A 17,127-nucleotide genomic window follows, 5' to 3' on the forward strand; every position below is an offset into this window, starting at 1 on the left:
ATTGGTGTTTATCCAGGGGTCTGCGGGTATTGGCTCATTATCCCCAGCCCAATCATCTTGATCTTCAGGTGTATGTGGTGGTTAGTGCTCAGGTGAAATTAGTAATGGTTGAAACGGAGGAGAAGGAGGAGATGGTGATGAAGGAGAAGGAGGAGGAGAAGGATTAGTACTGACATTTTTCCATTTTAAATATGGTAGACCTCTTCTGTCTCCGGTTTGCGTTTTATTGTCACCTTAGTGGTAATATATCCAGTTGTTGGGTGAATATATAGCTCCCGCTGTTTTGAATCTGGTTTGGAGGGCGGAGCATCGAAAGGTTGCTCTAGGATGGAATCAGCACATCCATTTATTTCGGTGCAGAAAGCTGTGGTGCCGGAGTTTTGGGTGCCGGTACTTTGAATGCCATGGATTTCGGATCTGAAGAAGTTTGGCGTTTAAGGGGGTGGGGCGGAGCCTGTCAGACTTCGATCCTGAAGGTTTCGGCTCTGTGTCGGTCTTCAAAACGGCTCTGTTCGGAGCCAGAAGGCTTTTGGGTATGTCTTGGTGCAGAGCCCGAGGGCGGGGCGTCAGAAACATGTTCAGTGCAGACCGTGGCCCGGAGGTGGGCGTTGGACCGGAGCCTTTCTTCTTGGGCTGAGTGGGACTTTGGGGCAAGGGAGAATCTGTACTCATGGTACGCTCCTCCCCCTCAGAGCCGTAGATGGGGTCTTGTTCCTCCTCAGTTTCCATGGCATCTCTGTCCTCTTGTTCAGAATCTCCTCCGAAGAGGTCCGGAATGGAGCCCAACAGCCGCAAGGCATTTTCTTCAATCGGAAAGCCATAAACATGCAGTCCTTGTCGCTGTGCTCCGGAGACAGTTTGTGCGAGTCGGTGCGAGGAAACTTTGGGTGGCACAGAGGGCAGAATTTAACTGGAGTCCGTTCCATCTACTGCGAGGTGGACCGACGCAGGTAGGCCCAACAGCCTACCACAAGCTACCCGATAGAAAGAGGTTTTTTTTCAGTAAATACGATATGCAGAGAATGGGATTACACGATCGAAAACAATACAGTCGAGGGCGAGTGTCTTGCGCACCCAGGGAAACCAGAAAAACTGTCGAACAGAAGCGCAACAATTCACATCCGAACCAGATGGCAGAAAAAAACAAACAATAAGAGTTGGTGCCCATGCGCACTATTATCGAAAGGAGGAGTCACCTACCTCGTGACTGGAAAGACTTCTTCGAAGAAAAACAACTTGCAAACATCTGGACCCAACACTAGATGGCTACAGCTCACATGCTTCGAACATTAATTTTCCCTCATGCACCAACATCTTTTTCTCATGCTCCTCTGGAAGATACTGGAGAAATTCCTCCAGCTTATTCCAGTGAGCTCGGTCTTATCTGGCAAGAAAAATCATTGTATTGGCTATATGCCAGTGATTGGCTTTTTGTGCAGCAGCTCTCGATTGAGGCATCTATCAACTTTGACTCTTTGTCAGGAGGTGGTTCATCAACTGGTTTGCGAGTTTGCTCTTTTGCAAGCATTGGACACAACCAAGGAGTCTGGTGGAAGCTGACCGCTAATAAAAATTGGGTCAGATAGTGGAGGTTTGCGCTTTGTCTACCCTAGGTGTAATGTGTGCACGTACAGCGTCCTTAAAAATATCCTCTGCATGGCCAATCATGCCCTTTAGCATTGGAAGAGATTGAGATGTTTTGTCTGTAGTACCCAAGTTTTCAAATAAAAAGAGTCTTCTTCCAAGGCTTGTGTGTAAAGTGATCCAGGATATGCAGCTTCCCTGGCCATGAGCTCCTAATATGGAGGTGTTATCAAAGAAGGTGAGGGTTTTGCAGGATAGAGATCAGGATTGGTCACTCCTGGAGGCTCTATATCAATTCTGCCAGGGGTGTGGTGGTGCTTCATTTTAAGGGTCATCCTCTATATCAGCGTCTGAGATGAGAACCCCAAGGTGTGATATTTAAAGGGTTTGGAGGTGAAGAAGTTATCATAGGTACAGGTGAATGTGTTGGTGGAGAAGTAGGAATAGGGTGCATGGAGCTGTTCGCAATGTCGACCTTTTTCAAATGGCTGGACGGCATGGGTGGCCCAGAAGCATTTTGTTTGATAGAAGTAAGTTTTTGTGTGGGCAAAGGGGTTTGGGTGCTCACTGCACCTTGACCAGTCGGAAGGTCATGGAAATCCAGATCAACCTCAAGGTCACAGTCTTGAACAGACAAGATAACTTCTTCGGCAGCCAACTCTACCATGTCTTCCTGTTGTTGCTCGATATGACCAAAGATGTCGGGGGGGAGGGGTAGGGGGGGGAGGGGTCTTCTCTGTTCTGCCTCTGCATGTCTCTACGTCAAGCTAGACTTCTCACAAGGTATTTTTAGATCGAACAACTGACCGGCGCCTGAGTATGCTTTGTGCTCTGTAGGTAAGAACTGACTGCAGACTTTGTGATGGTCCATCAGCAGCTATAACGACGATGGAGTTGGTATGGAGTAGAGGGTAAACCGCCTATACAAACACTGCTCTGGTAAACCGGACGGGCTAGGCCCGAAGGTTGGGGTGTTCCGACCTGATGAGTGATGTCTTCCGAATTTCGATACACCAGTGTTGAAAAACGTGTTCGAACAATAGCGACGAGGGTAAGAGTGGATTGTGCACCAAAAGGATAGTTTGCACTTCAAAATCCCGCTTACTAAAACTCTCGCCAGAGCAGCGCTTAAGCACTGGCTCAGGCGAGACCTCTAAAGCAAGGCAATGTGCCAAGCCGAGCTAAAATACTGAAGAGGCCCTGTCCCAGGTCCAATTCTGAAAGAAGGTTGAATCGTCTTCGAGATAAACTGACTGTAAAGCGGGAGGTTCACTGATTGGGAAGAGACAGGGACAGAAGAGGAAGTGCCCGGGGGAGGGGGAACATACAACTTGGGAACAGTACACTGTTCCAGTGCGTGAGCTCAAATACTGTGAGAATAGACACTTCCCAGCAGAAATTCAGTAATGAAGGAATAGATATTGCTACAATATTGAGGCGAGACACTGCCGCACTAAGAACCAAAACGAGACCCTATCAAAGTCAGTTCTGCAGTATTATTGACACTCCGTCCTCCTACCTAGCAAGGCCTGTTATTATAACTTAAGGTCCAATAGCAGGAATTATTCCACTAGAAAAGGCAAAAAAAAGTAGCTAGCGATAGAGCAATGCTTGCCTGTTGTACCAGTAACCACCACTCTACAGCCTCTTCCCTGTACAGATGGTAAACAGTACCAACAATAAAATTGTGCAAAAAATGAGATCACTGCCTTAAGTGTATAATATATACAGGAACACAAAACACTTCGAAATAAAACACAGGAGTCGCAACTGAAGTCAGACTTTATTCTTAGCCATGAACTGAACAAATAAATTACACATTCAATTTTTTCCCCCCCCCTTTTACATTTTTTCATAAAATATAGTTTACAATTTCGCTCGATTAAAAAAAACGCGTTTGCTTTGAGGATAAAGTTATTCTCTCAACGTGGAATATCATTCCATTGTACAGGCACACTACATATAGTTGCTGCAGCAGTCTGTATGGAGAAGATTTTCAAGCCCCCTCCCCTGAAAAGCTCTGCTGAAAAACAAAAAGTGTGCACGAGTATTAAGCGTTAAAGACTATGTGAAGCATTCGTCGATGCAGCGACCCGGACAAGGTGGTTTGATCGTGTTATAATCAAATTATCCATATGGTGTTCTACACACATCAGCTCACCCTCCGTGTCAGAATTTTTGGAGGAAAAAGGTAAAACAGTGTTACTCTTGTACACCTGCCCGTTCTCCAGACACTGTGGACGTCCTGCAGAGCGGATCAAATAACAGCGCTGATATGGAAAAAATGATTAGAGCAGCAAATAACCCCCCCCCCCGCCCCCCCGAACATCGTTCGACAGGAGAGAATGCCTGAAGTTTAGAAGCCAATAACACTGAGCAGCTCACAGATGGGATCAGCAAAAGCGCTGCCTTGAATAGTATAGGAACCATAACGTTTCAAAAGAAGGAGAAAAAAGGGTATGGGTATTGGTTTCCCTTTATGTAATAAATACAATGCAGAGCTCTAGTCTAACCAACGTGCACATTATGTAAAAAAATATGCACATTTCTAGAGGTAGGAAATTGAATATCAGCCAGCACTGAACAGACAGTGCAAGTCCCCCCATGACAGAGGGAGCAGATGCAAAGGCACCTTGCCACTCCAGATAAGAAACAGTGCGTAGAGCTGGATGCAAACTTTCGGAGGAGAGTTATTTTTACTGAAGGTAGTAGCACGGTTAGCCTCGCAATATACAGTTAGAATTGTGAGCAACAGGTTTGTGCAAAGTTCACCCAAACAATTCTCAAACCCAATAAATAGGGATCCTTTACTCTTAAAGATGCCAACAGTTCTGTTCACGGGACAACAGACACTCAACCCCGTAAACAATCCAAACCAATGGCAAAAGAACTGCATCTAAATAGTTGCACGAGCTGCCAGGTGTTCACCAAAGTGCAATGCAGCTGTCTCTCACAGACGTCATACTTCTATTTTCCAGAAAGAGCAGCAAAACCAACACGCTGGAAAGGGGTCCCCGACAAATCATTAACACAACAAAGCAAGATAAGAGGGAAGGAGGTGCAGGCAGATCAAACCTGGGTCGCTAAAGACAACACTATGACAGGGCTGTGATTTACATATGTAATGTGAAGTCGTTACAACAGAGACCGGAGGAAGTACAACGGGGAAAATGAGTTGAGGACTTGCAGGGCTGGCAAATATTAGGTTTAAGGCAACATATCAGAAGTAGGAGAAAAGTGGAGGTCCCCGGGTGAGCCTGGCGCAGGGAGGCAGAGTACTTGGGGAAAAGTCTGAAATATAAACAATTCCAAGCACCATCAGTTTAAAGGGGCCAGAAGAGCGTGATGGGCCACGAGTTTCAAAGGAAGCTTGAGTTCATCAAGCACTGCCAGCACAGGGACAAAGGCAGGTGGAAGTCTGAAGAAAGAAGGGTTAGTGGGTTTGGAGAGGACATCTATAGAACAGCGTGAAGAGTCTTACTTCACGCACACTGTAGTGTTTAACAGAACCAACTGGGAACATCAGTAAACCTGCGGTAAATGAGCTGCCTATTAAAATGGCCCAATGCTGATATTTATTTTACACTATAGTTTTATGTATTACATTTGCATTAAAAAGTGGCAAATGTATCATCGTAGGAATGGTTAAGTGAGAAATGTCCATCACTTGCTTAGCACATTACTATGTCTTGCACTGCCAGTTCCACTGTGTTAGCATGTGAATTTCCGTCTGGCAAATGTCATTTTGTTACAAAATACATTGTTAGGTTAAGTACAGCATTCCATAGTTTAATCAAGTTTGATGTACTATCTATTTTAATTAAAAAATATTTACCAGTTACAATAAATGTGATAGTCTCACAGATAGTACAGGTTTGCCTAATACACTAACCCAAGACAGAACGCACTTTAAAAAAAAGAAATCTATAAAGACCAGCAGGAATCGTGGTTTAAGAATGCCCAGTTATGTTTTGCAGCCCGAACCAATCTATTTTCGGTGGAATAATGGAGACACGTGCCACTCTGTCCCGACACAAGGGGCAAAATTCTAGTTCCAAAACACTAGAGCAGGACAGAGGCTGAGCAAGAACGGAATTTGTAGGACACTACAGTGCAGACGCTCCCACCTACCAGGGTAGAGGGGAAAGTAAAGTCCAGGGCACTAAGCTTTGCCTGACTTCTGTCCAAAGCGGGATAATTCTACAAAGTAAAACCTTAGGGTTTGCAGAGCCTGACCTCGAAACAACAGCGCCGTATAACCAGCTCTGCAATGCTATTGCAGAACTCATAATGAAGCGGCGTTTCGAAAAGAAATGGGGTATTTCCAGTGTGCAAATTGTAGCTTTAACCTTCAATCTAGCTTGTGAAGTCACCTCACCTTTAAATAACACGCACAGTGCACACCATCTCAGGAGCTACTTCCCAATGAGCAGAAACACCCTAAACAAACACAAAACGCTCAAAGTTGTGCGGAATATGGAATACACGCAGTCTCACACATACGTACCATCTATCAAAAAAGCACACAATCTCCTGCCCTTTCTCAACGCAGGGGACCCACAGTCCAATCATGCAACCCATCTGCTTACTGAAATATATCATTACTCGCAGAAGGAAGGAGGGCATACTGGAATGAAGCTGCACCAGTCTCAAACGTTTGCCTACACATTTCCAAGGCTGAATGTCAGTGCTGTACACCCAAAAGCAACGTAAGCAAAGATTTCAAAGTTTAGTTAGTCTCTGCTCACAAAGCCTCACTTAAGCTGCGTTCGTTCAGTCCTCACACTACTGTGTGCTGCAGCTCGTCGCACCCCAATGGGAGGTTGGGGCGCCTCCTTAAACGTCACGTGTCCCAGCAGAAGTCTCTGAATGCCATTCGCACCAGTCGGAGTTCAAGATCGAAGGCATCTGGACGGTCTTGGGGATTGACAGCCAACATTTCTTTGATCAGTTGCTTCATGCGGGCATTCATGGACTTTTTCTTGAAGGGTATGAGCAGCTCCATTTTGGGGTTCTCCAAGAGAGCCTCCCCAACTGGCACAATAGTGGTTCCCTGCTTCACATAACTCCCTAGCAATTCTTTCTTGGTCTCTGTGTCGACAATGGTGATGCGCTCCAGCATGGCCCAGATAATAATCCCAAGAGCAAATATGTCTGCCTTAGCTGTGTAATGGCCCTCCCACACCTCGGGTGCCATATAAAAGTCTGTGCCACAGGCAGTAGAGAGGAAGCACTTGTTAACACTCACAGGCTCTTCAGGGTTCAGGCCTGACGTGCAGCACACTTTGCTCAGGCCAAAGTCCGCTACCTTAAGGGTGGGTTCTAAGTCGCTGGTACCGGTCCTGCTCTTGGAGATTAGGATATTGTCAGGCTTCAGGTCCCGGTGGATGATCTGATTCTTGTGGAGGAAAGCGAGGGCACTGCTGAGCTGCAGCATGAAGCTGGTGTTAGTCTTACGGCTGGGCTTGCGTGATAGCAGATACTCGTTCATATCTCCCCCGTCACAGTAATCCATCACAAACCACAGGTAGTATGTGCTTCTGGGGTCAAACACTATCTCACCCTTCAAGGAAGACTCCACCAGCTTTGAGAAGAAAAAAAGAAAAGAGTTTCAGCCAACCTGTAACGATACCAAAGATCACTTAAAATATTGGCATGACATATCTGTCTGCCTGCAGAAGCACCTTCAAATTCATGAAATTTGTGTGCTAATGACACGCTGCATATCACAGGAAATAAAGTAAATTACTTACTTGTAACAATGATTGCGCAACGTCTCTTTTGTGCATTGCTTACTACGGCCGGCCAGCAGGTTAAGCTATTTATTTTTAACAAAAAAGTGTTTGTCATACCCAAATGACACGAGACTAATTTGTTTGTCATCAAACGGTCTATTTTTAACTTATGCCCATGGGAAAGAAGAGAAGGGTGCATGTCATCTGAAACAGGCCCAATCTGTAAAAACAGTGCAAATGTAAGGAATACATTCCTTTGGGTGCAGTGCTAGATTTACATGCTTTTCGTAGAGTAAAACGAGAGAAAGGTAAGCAAATGTAAAGTCCAGAAGCATAGGTCTCTAGCACCCACTGCGGTTCAGCCTACGGTTCGTTCAACCTCCGAGGCAAACGGGAACTAACTTCTGCAGAACAATCCCCAAATTCGGCCGCCAATTGGCCCTCTTCTACACTCCCACACGGTGTACACCTGAAAGAATTATTGAAGATAAAGGTGTCGTCTTTTGACCCAGGAAGGAATTCCGTTTTGCAATCACTGCAACATGAAAGACACTGAAGCACTCACTACATACCCATCACAGTATGACCACACAAAGACAAACATGGTCTTAACTCAGTATAAAAACACAGCTGGCAGTATCAGACACTTTAGTCTACTGGGCCGGAGCAACGTCGAGAACCTTGCAATGTACCCAAGGATTAGTTAACCCATCACCGCTGGGGAACTACGTATTAGATGCCACTTCAGTATTGCTTATAGACTGGCACAAAGTCCTACAACGTCTGCCAATCCGTTGAAATCAATTATCACCACTAGTCCTAACAATACACACAAAGAATGAGTAGTTGCAAGTGCAGTTATGTTCACACTCCATCTCCTCAACACTTTGCATTTCTGGACCACACTACTTCTACCAAACCTCACACCAAGTCTAACCGGTATCAAGTAGGCAAAACTCATTCCAACACCAGCTCGAACATGCATTCAAAAGGAGGGCACAGGAACAGGATGCAAATTAGAGCGCTGTCGGCCCCAGTCAGAACTACCAAGTCGGTGCTTACTCAATCCATTAAGCAACATGGGCCTTGCAAAAAGTAGGAAGTGCTATGTAATTACCAATACATTACTAACATCATTCACTGTACAAGCCATCCAACATATGCTCATCAACAGATACCTGAAAGTCACACACCCTCCAGACACAGCTTTACACCATCACTCAAACCAGACACTATTTAAAAAAATGACAATGGCTCAATTACGCACCACCACACATCTTAACCCCTGCAAATAGCAGCCTACAGAGAGCAACACCAAAGCCAACTAAGCTCCGACCCTGCCACTGATCTCTGCTCATCAGAACGGCTTTCTTCCATCAGATTTACCACACTAGGCACAACAAGATCTGAAATCTCAACATCTCGACCTAGAGCATGCACTGCAAGCTCCTCAAAGACCTCAACCTATCAGTAGCATCAGCCAAAAGAAATCCACACACAAACACACACGATCTCATCCAGTCAGCCTCTCAGACAAGCAAATGAAAGGCTGAGATATCCCTGGACCGGCAAAGCACTTAAGGATCCCCTTCTTCAATCATCACACCACATGTTTGCATCAACACCAACCAAAAGACGAAGAAATCCGACATTATGCTCTTTGAAATACCATGGACACCCTGTGACTCACCAACCTACCCAACTACCTCCAACTTATATCAAATGCTAATCCATAACAAACCTCTAAACATGTACAGCACAAAGTTCCACTGAAACACAATCCTCTAAACTGAATCCTTCGGCACCAAGCAAAGCACAAGACTGTTCCAAATGTATGCCAGGAACGAAATGGAGATGAACCAATTTCACAGATTACCCACCCAAGTCAAAGGACTTCGTTCTGCATGCCAACCACTCACCACCACATATAAAGTCACCTTTATAAGACCACCAGAAATGACTAACAGAAGCAAAGCACTCTTTAAATTCTCACACCACTGCTGTATATAGTCAACCACCATCAGCCAAGGGACTTTGCCTGGCACTCAATGTATGACGGATCTGATCCCATCTGAAGAAAGCACCTGTGGCACAAATGGTCTGGGCAACCTCTGCAAAAGACACCCACCTACCATTCATAGGAAGAAAAAAAAACATTGAAAACCTAGAAACCTAGTCTCCACCCAACTATCGTGTGCAGATCAGCATGAACAGTCTTCAACAAAATAGCCAATTGTTCTTCAAATCGTGCAGAAGCACAGAAACAGATATTCTTCAAATCAGTGATGAAACCTCATAAATAGGCTTATCCTTCCAGACCCTGCTAGATTTCTAACCTTCAATAAAGTGGAGCTTCAAGGGCTAACCCTCAACTTGGAAACAAGCACAGGTTTCTCAAATATGGTTCTTCAGTGCTTTTGTAACTTCTAGGGCAGTTTGATGAACCAAATCATACAGATATGAATTGCAAGATCAAATGGAACCCCTGAATTCCAGCCTCACTTCATGTTAAACCTCAAGACTCAATTGATCTCCAATCCATAGACATCAAGATCTACTAACAGGTTGGTCTATCTCAAAATCTCCTCAGCCAACGAAATTCAGCAACTCTGAAAGGTCTTAAAGTAATTCAGAACAGGATCTCAAGTACCTACCCCAAACGCACATTAGTTATTAGCCCCAAAAAAATAATTCACTCTGTACATCTGAGCAACCTCCTCCCATTGACCTACCCCAAGACACAACAACTTCTGAAAATCTCGGTTCTCATCACCCTCACCCAACGCACCCACATCACATCAAGTCCAGCTTTCCAATATGAACCTGTGTGAGACACTGAAAAATCACTAGGATTCACCCTTAAAACAGGCATAACATAAATAAGCATTTCCAGGAAGACTAAAATAGCATGGTACCATCTCACATACCTGAAGAAAGTAAATCTCTTCCTACCAAAAAGAGACTGAAGAAAACTGTCTTAGCCCTTACAGTAAGCACCAAAATACACAAATTATGCCCCACTTCTAGGGCAGAAATTGTAATTCGATGCCAATTATCACACCCGATATATTCAGATCCCTAAGTTGTATGGGCTGAACGTAATTGCAGACTTCTTTCCAGACAGACCAACGTGAACCAGTGCCTTTATGGGGAAGTTAGTGAAATTGCAACACAAGCTGGTTCAGAGTACAGATTCTGCCTAGACTTGAAGATTGTATAAGCTCACAAATGCGTATATTCTACTTCATCGAGTGAACTCAGGCAGCCGCTCTAATCAAAACAATGCAATTGGGAGGACTGGGCAAGGACCCAGATGTAAAAACATTTACTGAAAGTTGCTTGGTTACATGGCTTGTTTCCAGGTATATCAAAACCATTTTAACATTCACCAAGCACGTCCGGTTTTGCAGACGTCCCACAAAAATGACGGACAAGCACCCATTAGATTCTCAATATAATCTCCCACACAGCATGGGGGTCAGATGTAAGGAAGTGAGAGAAAGTGAACTGTATTCAGCCAAATGCTGTTGTACTGTCACAAACAGAAAATATCAAGATATTCAGATCAAAAGCACCGTCTCCCATCCCCCCTCAGAGTACAGCACAGTAGGACCCCCAAGAGTTCAGAGAAAGACCCGTCCTGCATAAACACTACATTGAGGATTGCGTGTCATACAAGACTCCTGTCTGACATGCAACCCCTGCACAGTAGTAGCCTATGCTTTCCCAAGAGCCCACGTCTTTAAACAGTTCCCTTATTTTAACCTTAACAGCATTGTCCACACTTTCTAGAAGGGCCCATCTGAATATGGGCAAGAGTTAAGTAGGTGGCAGTCACAACATAGAAGGAAAAAAACAAGCCTGTATTATCACTAAGACAGCTATGCTCAGAGGTTCAAAACATTGCCTCAGAACACAAGAGCCAAACAATTCCATGTTGATGAACTGCTTCAGGAGGTATTACAACCCAAGCAGAAAGGCAACAAGTACTAATGCTTCACAAGGACCAACATCAAACCGGATAAATACAGGATAGCTGTTTATTTCCAATTTGGCACTTATCAACGAAGGGGTTTAAAAAGTGAGAGCACTTGCGATATCCCATTATTAAATTTTGTCCTACCCTATGGCAAAAAAAATACTAAACTGACTTACACCAAGCTTGGCAGAAGACAAAGCTTGTTCCAGACAATATCCTTTATTGTGGTTTCAAGTAAATCTTCTGGAGATGGCCAGGTGTGATCTGGAGCAGCCACATGTTCCTGGACTCACTTCCACTCTACCTCTCTCCTGCCAGGGACCATGTATCAGTGGATACCGCTAGTTTAGTGACGAGTAGGAAGTATGGTACATGTCACATGGGGTTTAGTAAAACACTGTTCGAAAGCAGAGCGATCTTTTTCAGGTTGAAGCCAACCACACTGCACAGCTGTCTGGTTGCAAAGACATATTGGGGATATGCTGAAAGATTCCCTAGGAATGCATTCCACCTATTGCTCATCATTGGCTTTGTGTTGTGCAATTCACTATTGCTTAAGTTTTATTTGTTATAGGCTGTCCAGAAAGTTTTTCCCTCTCCCGTGGAGCATAGCCAGTTTTTAACACCTCTGATTGGCTCCTTGTATTCTTCCACGAGTGCTCGATATCTGGGAACTCCCTCCCTCCCTTCCCTCCCCCCCCCCCCCCCCCCCATTTTTCGGGAGGCACTCCTGGAGATTTCAGGAGTTTAGTGGACTCCCTTGTATGCTAGTTCACAGCAGTAAAAGTTATGTATTCATTTGAAAAGGTTTCCTGCCTCTCATCTTTCTACTTGACTGATCCCATCTATCTAAGCCACTACCAGTTCAGCAATCTTGCATGCCTGGGAGGAACAAAGTTCCCTTTACCAGCTTGTTTATTGTAGTCAGTGCTCTTTACCAAAAGCATAACTTAAAAATCCTCTTCCTCAATGTCATGCCCATGTCACAGGTGCTAGAAGTGGGGGGTGCAGATGCACCCCCCATAATAAACATGCTGGAGTTCAGAAGTCAAATAAGCAAACGCGAGGCCTTTTAATTTGGTTTTGATTTTGTCACATTTGCTGTCCTTTCAAAGACAGAGGTCAAATGTCTGGCTCGGTTTTTCAACAAATTGCTGTTTATTTCTTTTAAAGGGAGCTTGGAGTCTACCTTTCTTTCCCGGACTGCAAAGTGAGTGGATTCATGAGACAATCTTGCTTGGTACTAGAAGTGTGAAAAGGCTGTAGGAATGGTCTTTGTCTAACACACAACAAAATTGAAATGCCTGTAAATGAAACGTACAAATATTTCAGAATGTATCCGAAGTAGGAAAGCACTAATTAAGCATTTTTTTTTGTAATTTTGAAGTGCGTTGGAAACAGGTTATACAATCAAAACAAATCTATGCACGAGGTGATACCGATTTCCACAAATTGTTTGTGCACTGTACAGTTTAATCAGTAAAAATGTGTGCGCAAATGTAATAATTTCAATGGAACATGTGCTGTCTTTAATAGCAGTGCGCTACCACACCATGCTTTTGTAATACATACTAATCCTCTCATGCTAAATACACTGGTTTTCTTGTGACAGGTTATTCACTATCCCCATTACTTCAGTGATGTAACATTAATGGGAGAACCCCAGTCCGAAAAAGGATTCCAGCACCACTGGCGCATGCCAACTGGGAAATGTCAATTCATGCATGAGCCTTTGCTGGTACACATATTTTCAACTATCCTGTTTCTATGCAGGTCTTCAAGGAAGCTGCGTACTCGAATTTAAATAGAATGTGCTTCAATATCTGGCGACCACTACTCTGCTTTTACTTAAGTACTGAGTGTAAACACACAAGTGCTGAAAAAGACAAGTATTCATCAATGAAGCAACTTGCTACCTTAGCAGATCCTGTTTCTAAACATTTTGAATGCCTATTGTTTACATATAAGAGACCAAAAGGAATAAGGTGATTGTAAGGACTAAGATTACATTTTTTTCAAATTCAATAACCAAGTTACTTCCTTTGCACACCTGACTACCGAAAGGTAGGGACAGCAAGTAGAGAAGGCTCACCCCATGGTGTGGTTGAGGGACAACCCAGATACCGCTTTGCACAGAACTGTCAAATCTGGAGCTCTTAGAGGCTATGGGCATAGAGGGCATTACGCAATGAAACCCTCAAAATAAATCCATGACTCAGTACACGTGTACATCCTTCACTCCACCTACACCCACCATTCATTGAACGGTCCCCTGACACCTCTCTGCTGGAATCAATGCAGCTCTAGGCCACACCACAGACGATACTTATTAATCCCAGGGAAAATGTTTATAAGTACCCATAATGTACAGCATCACTTAACAGTGGCAAATGCAATTGGCCTCAAAGGAGAGACCCATTGGCTTTGCCAATACCCGTTTACAAAGCCTACACTGTGGTAGTGCCATCACGCACTGACTGGGACAGTTAAGGCAGCTATGGACTATCTGAAGAAAGGGTGAATTAGGTATGGTTACTTAGACGTCTGCTGGGGAACGATATTAGCCTCTAGTCTCTGCAGGGTTTGAAGAGACGTCCTGCAGTTATGTTTCCCGTCTAGAAGATGGGGTTAGTGAGAGATCGGCACCTGTGCTGTGTAGGCCACCATCACCCAAGTCCTTACTTTTTCACTGGTGAAATATTCAGCGGCTATATTTGTTGGGAAATGCTCTACGGGTACTGGAAAATTATATTCAACTCCGCTCATCTTCACACCACCACTGCAGTGGAGGTTGTAGGCGGATATATAAAGTTTCATAGCTGGTAAAGCAGTCTGGAAAAGGGCAGCTCTCAACACTCCAGCAGTTCAACAGAGAATGTCCATAACCAACATGGCACAAACATACATATCCATTCCAAGTCTGCACTAGAACTGAAAATGTCTACTGGAAAAGCCTGTGGGGCATGTGATTAAGAGAATCAATTTTTGAATCAATTTAATATAGCATTTCCTAGCTCAGTTATTTAGCCATGTAGAGAGAGAATACAAAAAAACAAAAAAACTTTGCCAGATACAGAACTGCAGCGTAACTAGTGATACATGCCATTTTTTCTCAATGTCAGGGGATAGAGGTTCACATTTTTTGACAATACAGGTTAAAAAAAAGCAAACTTCCAACACATTTGTTCACTGTGTTCTCAAACTTTATTAGTCTGCATTTACATATCCCAGCAGACGAGAATTGCTTGCAATAAACTGTTCTGATGGGAACAAAAGAAAGACAGTAACAAAACCACTCGAATAGAGCCCATACTTCAGTGCATTAGAATCGAGCCAGACAAGATATAACCAACTCCGAGCTCCAAAAACGGTTTCTGTAAACAAAGATAGCGCGCCCCCCCCCCCCCCCCCACTCCCTCAAAAAACAAACCTAAAGGTGCCTTATTAGCAGCTTAAAAGATAAGCCACAATAAAAAAGTGAAACCGTGCATACTTCTCTTCAATCGCAAAACCTTCGATTCTACACTGGGCGACTGTGTGCCTCCAACCCGATAAGATGCCTTCATTGAGTCAGATCTAAAATATGGTGAAAGTGCTGCAATTCTCCTTATGCAAGGGTATTATTACAGTAGTGGGCTCCATACATTAAAAATACATGCATATGAACCATTTTAAAGTAGTGACAACTGAAAGAGAGCCGACCACCGAACCTTTAACCGGGCTATAACAGCTCGAAGGTATGGAGGGCAGTTGGGCACAGGGGAATTCTGCTTCCTAGAATCAGAGCCCAGCACGCACCTGCAGATAGAGAGAGGAGGTGGAGCCATGCGACATCCTCTGCACCATGCCGTCCTTCTGCAAGATGCACTCCTCTAGGTGGATCACGTTAGGGTGCTGACTCTGGATGCTGCTGAGAGCCCAGAACTCCCGCAACGCCAGTTCCACATTTTCAGGTGCATGGCAGCGGATCTTTTTCACTGCCACCCGTGCAGAGGTCTTCCTGACAATAGCTTCGTATACTACACCGTAACTGCCACGACCAACCTCTCGAATTAGGTCGTACTTCGGCTGGCTACTCACCATCTTCAAAGTCAAAGTTCCTGAAAATGCAAAATGACAAGTTAAATAACACTATACAGAAAGGCATTTCTCATCCCCCCCCCCCCCCCCCCCACCTTTGACAAGGTCACTGCAACGGGAGAAATTGCCACAAACTTACTTTTATTTACTCAATACACGAGGGGGAAAAAGAGAAAGGCAATAAAAATAAAAAAAAAGTACGAAAAGAATGCTGCGCGTTTAAGCTAAAGTTTACAGGTTGAACTGCTTTTGGGGTTAAAACACTAATACAGAACAGAGGGAACAGCCTTGGACTGATGTGCTATGTTAACTGCCCTAAGACCCTGGAAGACAAGTCAGGACGTCTACACTCTTTCTACAAATCAGTGATCTGCCAACTTCAGAAGGTGTGGGGACCCAGCATTTAGCCAGCAGGTACTATACCATGCTGTTAGTCACTTGCAGAGCTCCATAAAAACGACCAAGAAACAGAATAAGATGAAGATGAAGATGCAGGTTAGCACTCAGGTATGTTGAGCGGCGTGGTGTCTTAGTGGGAGAGCAGATCACTCCACAGGGTGGGAACAGATGTAATGACAAACCTGGGTTTGGAACTGCTGGATGTGCAGCTGAACAGAGCTTCGCGTTGAAAACCTTAAAACTTATTATACCGAAAAATGGTGCATTCCTCATTGAGCCACTAAAACCAGTGAACCTTGGGAGCAGTAGCTGGATATCACAGAACTAGGGTCGGCGCTTTCAACTACATATGGGGCCCAGTAAAGCTCTATCTGTGCCTGACACGCCCATCGAGAGACACATTGATATCGCATACAGGACTGCCTAGTAGGCACTGTGTAGAATGGCAATTTTCTGACAATGTCACCAGTCTGTCTACACAACTGTGAAGGTCTTGGCGAACAGGCTCTGGATTCAGTCTTTATAGTTTGTCACAGCACCGTTATAATATATTCTGCCAACGCTGTGTAAGAAAATCAGTGGTATTAACTATAGCGGTGTACTTACATAAGCATAAGTGGAGAGGTTAGACTAGTCTGCTTGCAGTACTGGACAATAGACACGAGGAAGTAAGCGCAGCTTTAAAAAAAAGTGTCAGTCCTACATCTGACCAATGCTTGCCTGCTCTTGCTAAGCACACAAGGACTCCAAATGCATCTCTCACCCTCTTGGCACTCCCGATCCCGAGACAGTCTTTCGGAGAACAGATTTAACCCTCGTGCTTCCCCTTCTACCACTCCCCTCAGGAACACAAATTCCAAGCGCCTTTTCTTATCATCATTTCTAGACATAACTGCCACTGAATAATGATGTTCAGGTAATGGTTTCCTGTAGGCACATGAATATCAAGTGTAAACATGTTCAAATAGTTGAGTTATTTGTAGTTCTTACACTCCTTTAAGATCTTTACGTTTAGCCCCAGTGCCAATCCATTTTTCAAATTCAAACTCAATTGCAGGAAAAAAAAGCTGTTTAATTCCCGAACATACATATTTTTCTATAAACTGGACAAATACTAACACAATCTCTAAATTTCTAAAAGCATTATCTACGTATGGTGCAAAAAAATGCAAGACTGTTACGAGTATTACTGTTTGCGATGAAGCACATTTGAAATGGTTTCCTATAAGTACACATCTATTCTACATAGTATTCTACACCTCAATTGTACAACTGCATTCTGTAATATAGTTGAATTCAAACCGCACTCCCTACAAATGGATAGCAAATGCATCAGAACCGTAACTAGAC

The 17,127-nt window shown here is 44.1% G+C and overlaps 1 protein-coding gene across 2 annotated transcripts in view; it reads right to left on the reverse strand.

Annotated features, from left to right (window-relative positions):
* Positions 1 to 3,355: 3,355 nt before the first annotated feature.
* The window catches only part of PDIK1L (PDLIM1 interacting kinase 1 like), a 59,835-nt gene continuing 46,063 nt past the window's right edge, over positions 3,356 to 17,127 (reverse strand). For both annotated transcript variants that reach the window (XM_085647783.1, XM_085647782.1), the window contains exons 2-3: positions 15,097 to 15,398; positions 3,356 to 7,168 (exon numbers count right to left, since the gene is read on the reverse strand). In XM_085647783.1, the coding sequence (XP_085503909.1) occupies positions 6,428 to 7,168; positions 15,097 to 15,381 (1,026 nt within the window). In that variant the 5' untranslated portion in view covers positions 15,382 to 15,398 and the 3' untranslated portion in view covers positions 3,356 to 6,427. The remainder of the gene's footprint in view (positions 7,169 to 15,096; positions 15,399 to 17,127) is intronic.

This window comes from Triturus cristatus, chromosome 3_2, assembly GCF_964204655.1.
Source record: "Triturus cristatus chromosome 3_2, aTriCri1.1, whole genome shotgun sequence".
Classification (NCBI taxonomy): domain Eukaryota; kingdom Metazoa; phylum Chordata; class Amphibia; order Caudata; family Salamandridae; genus Triturus; species Triturus cristatus.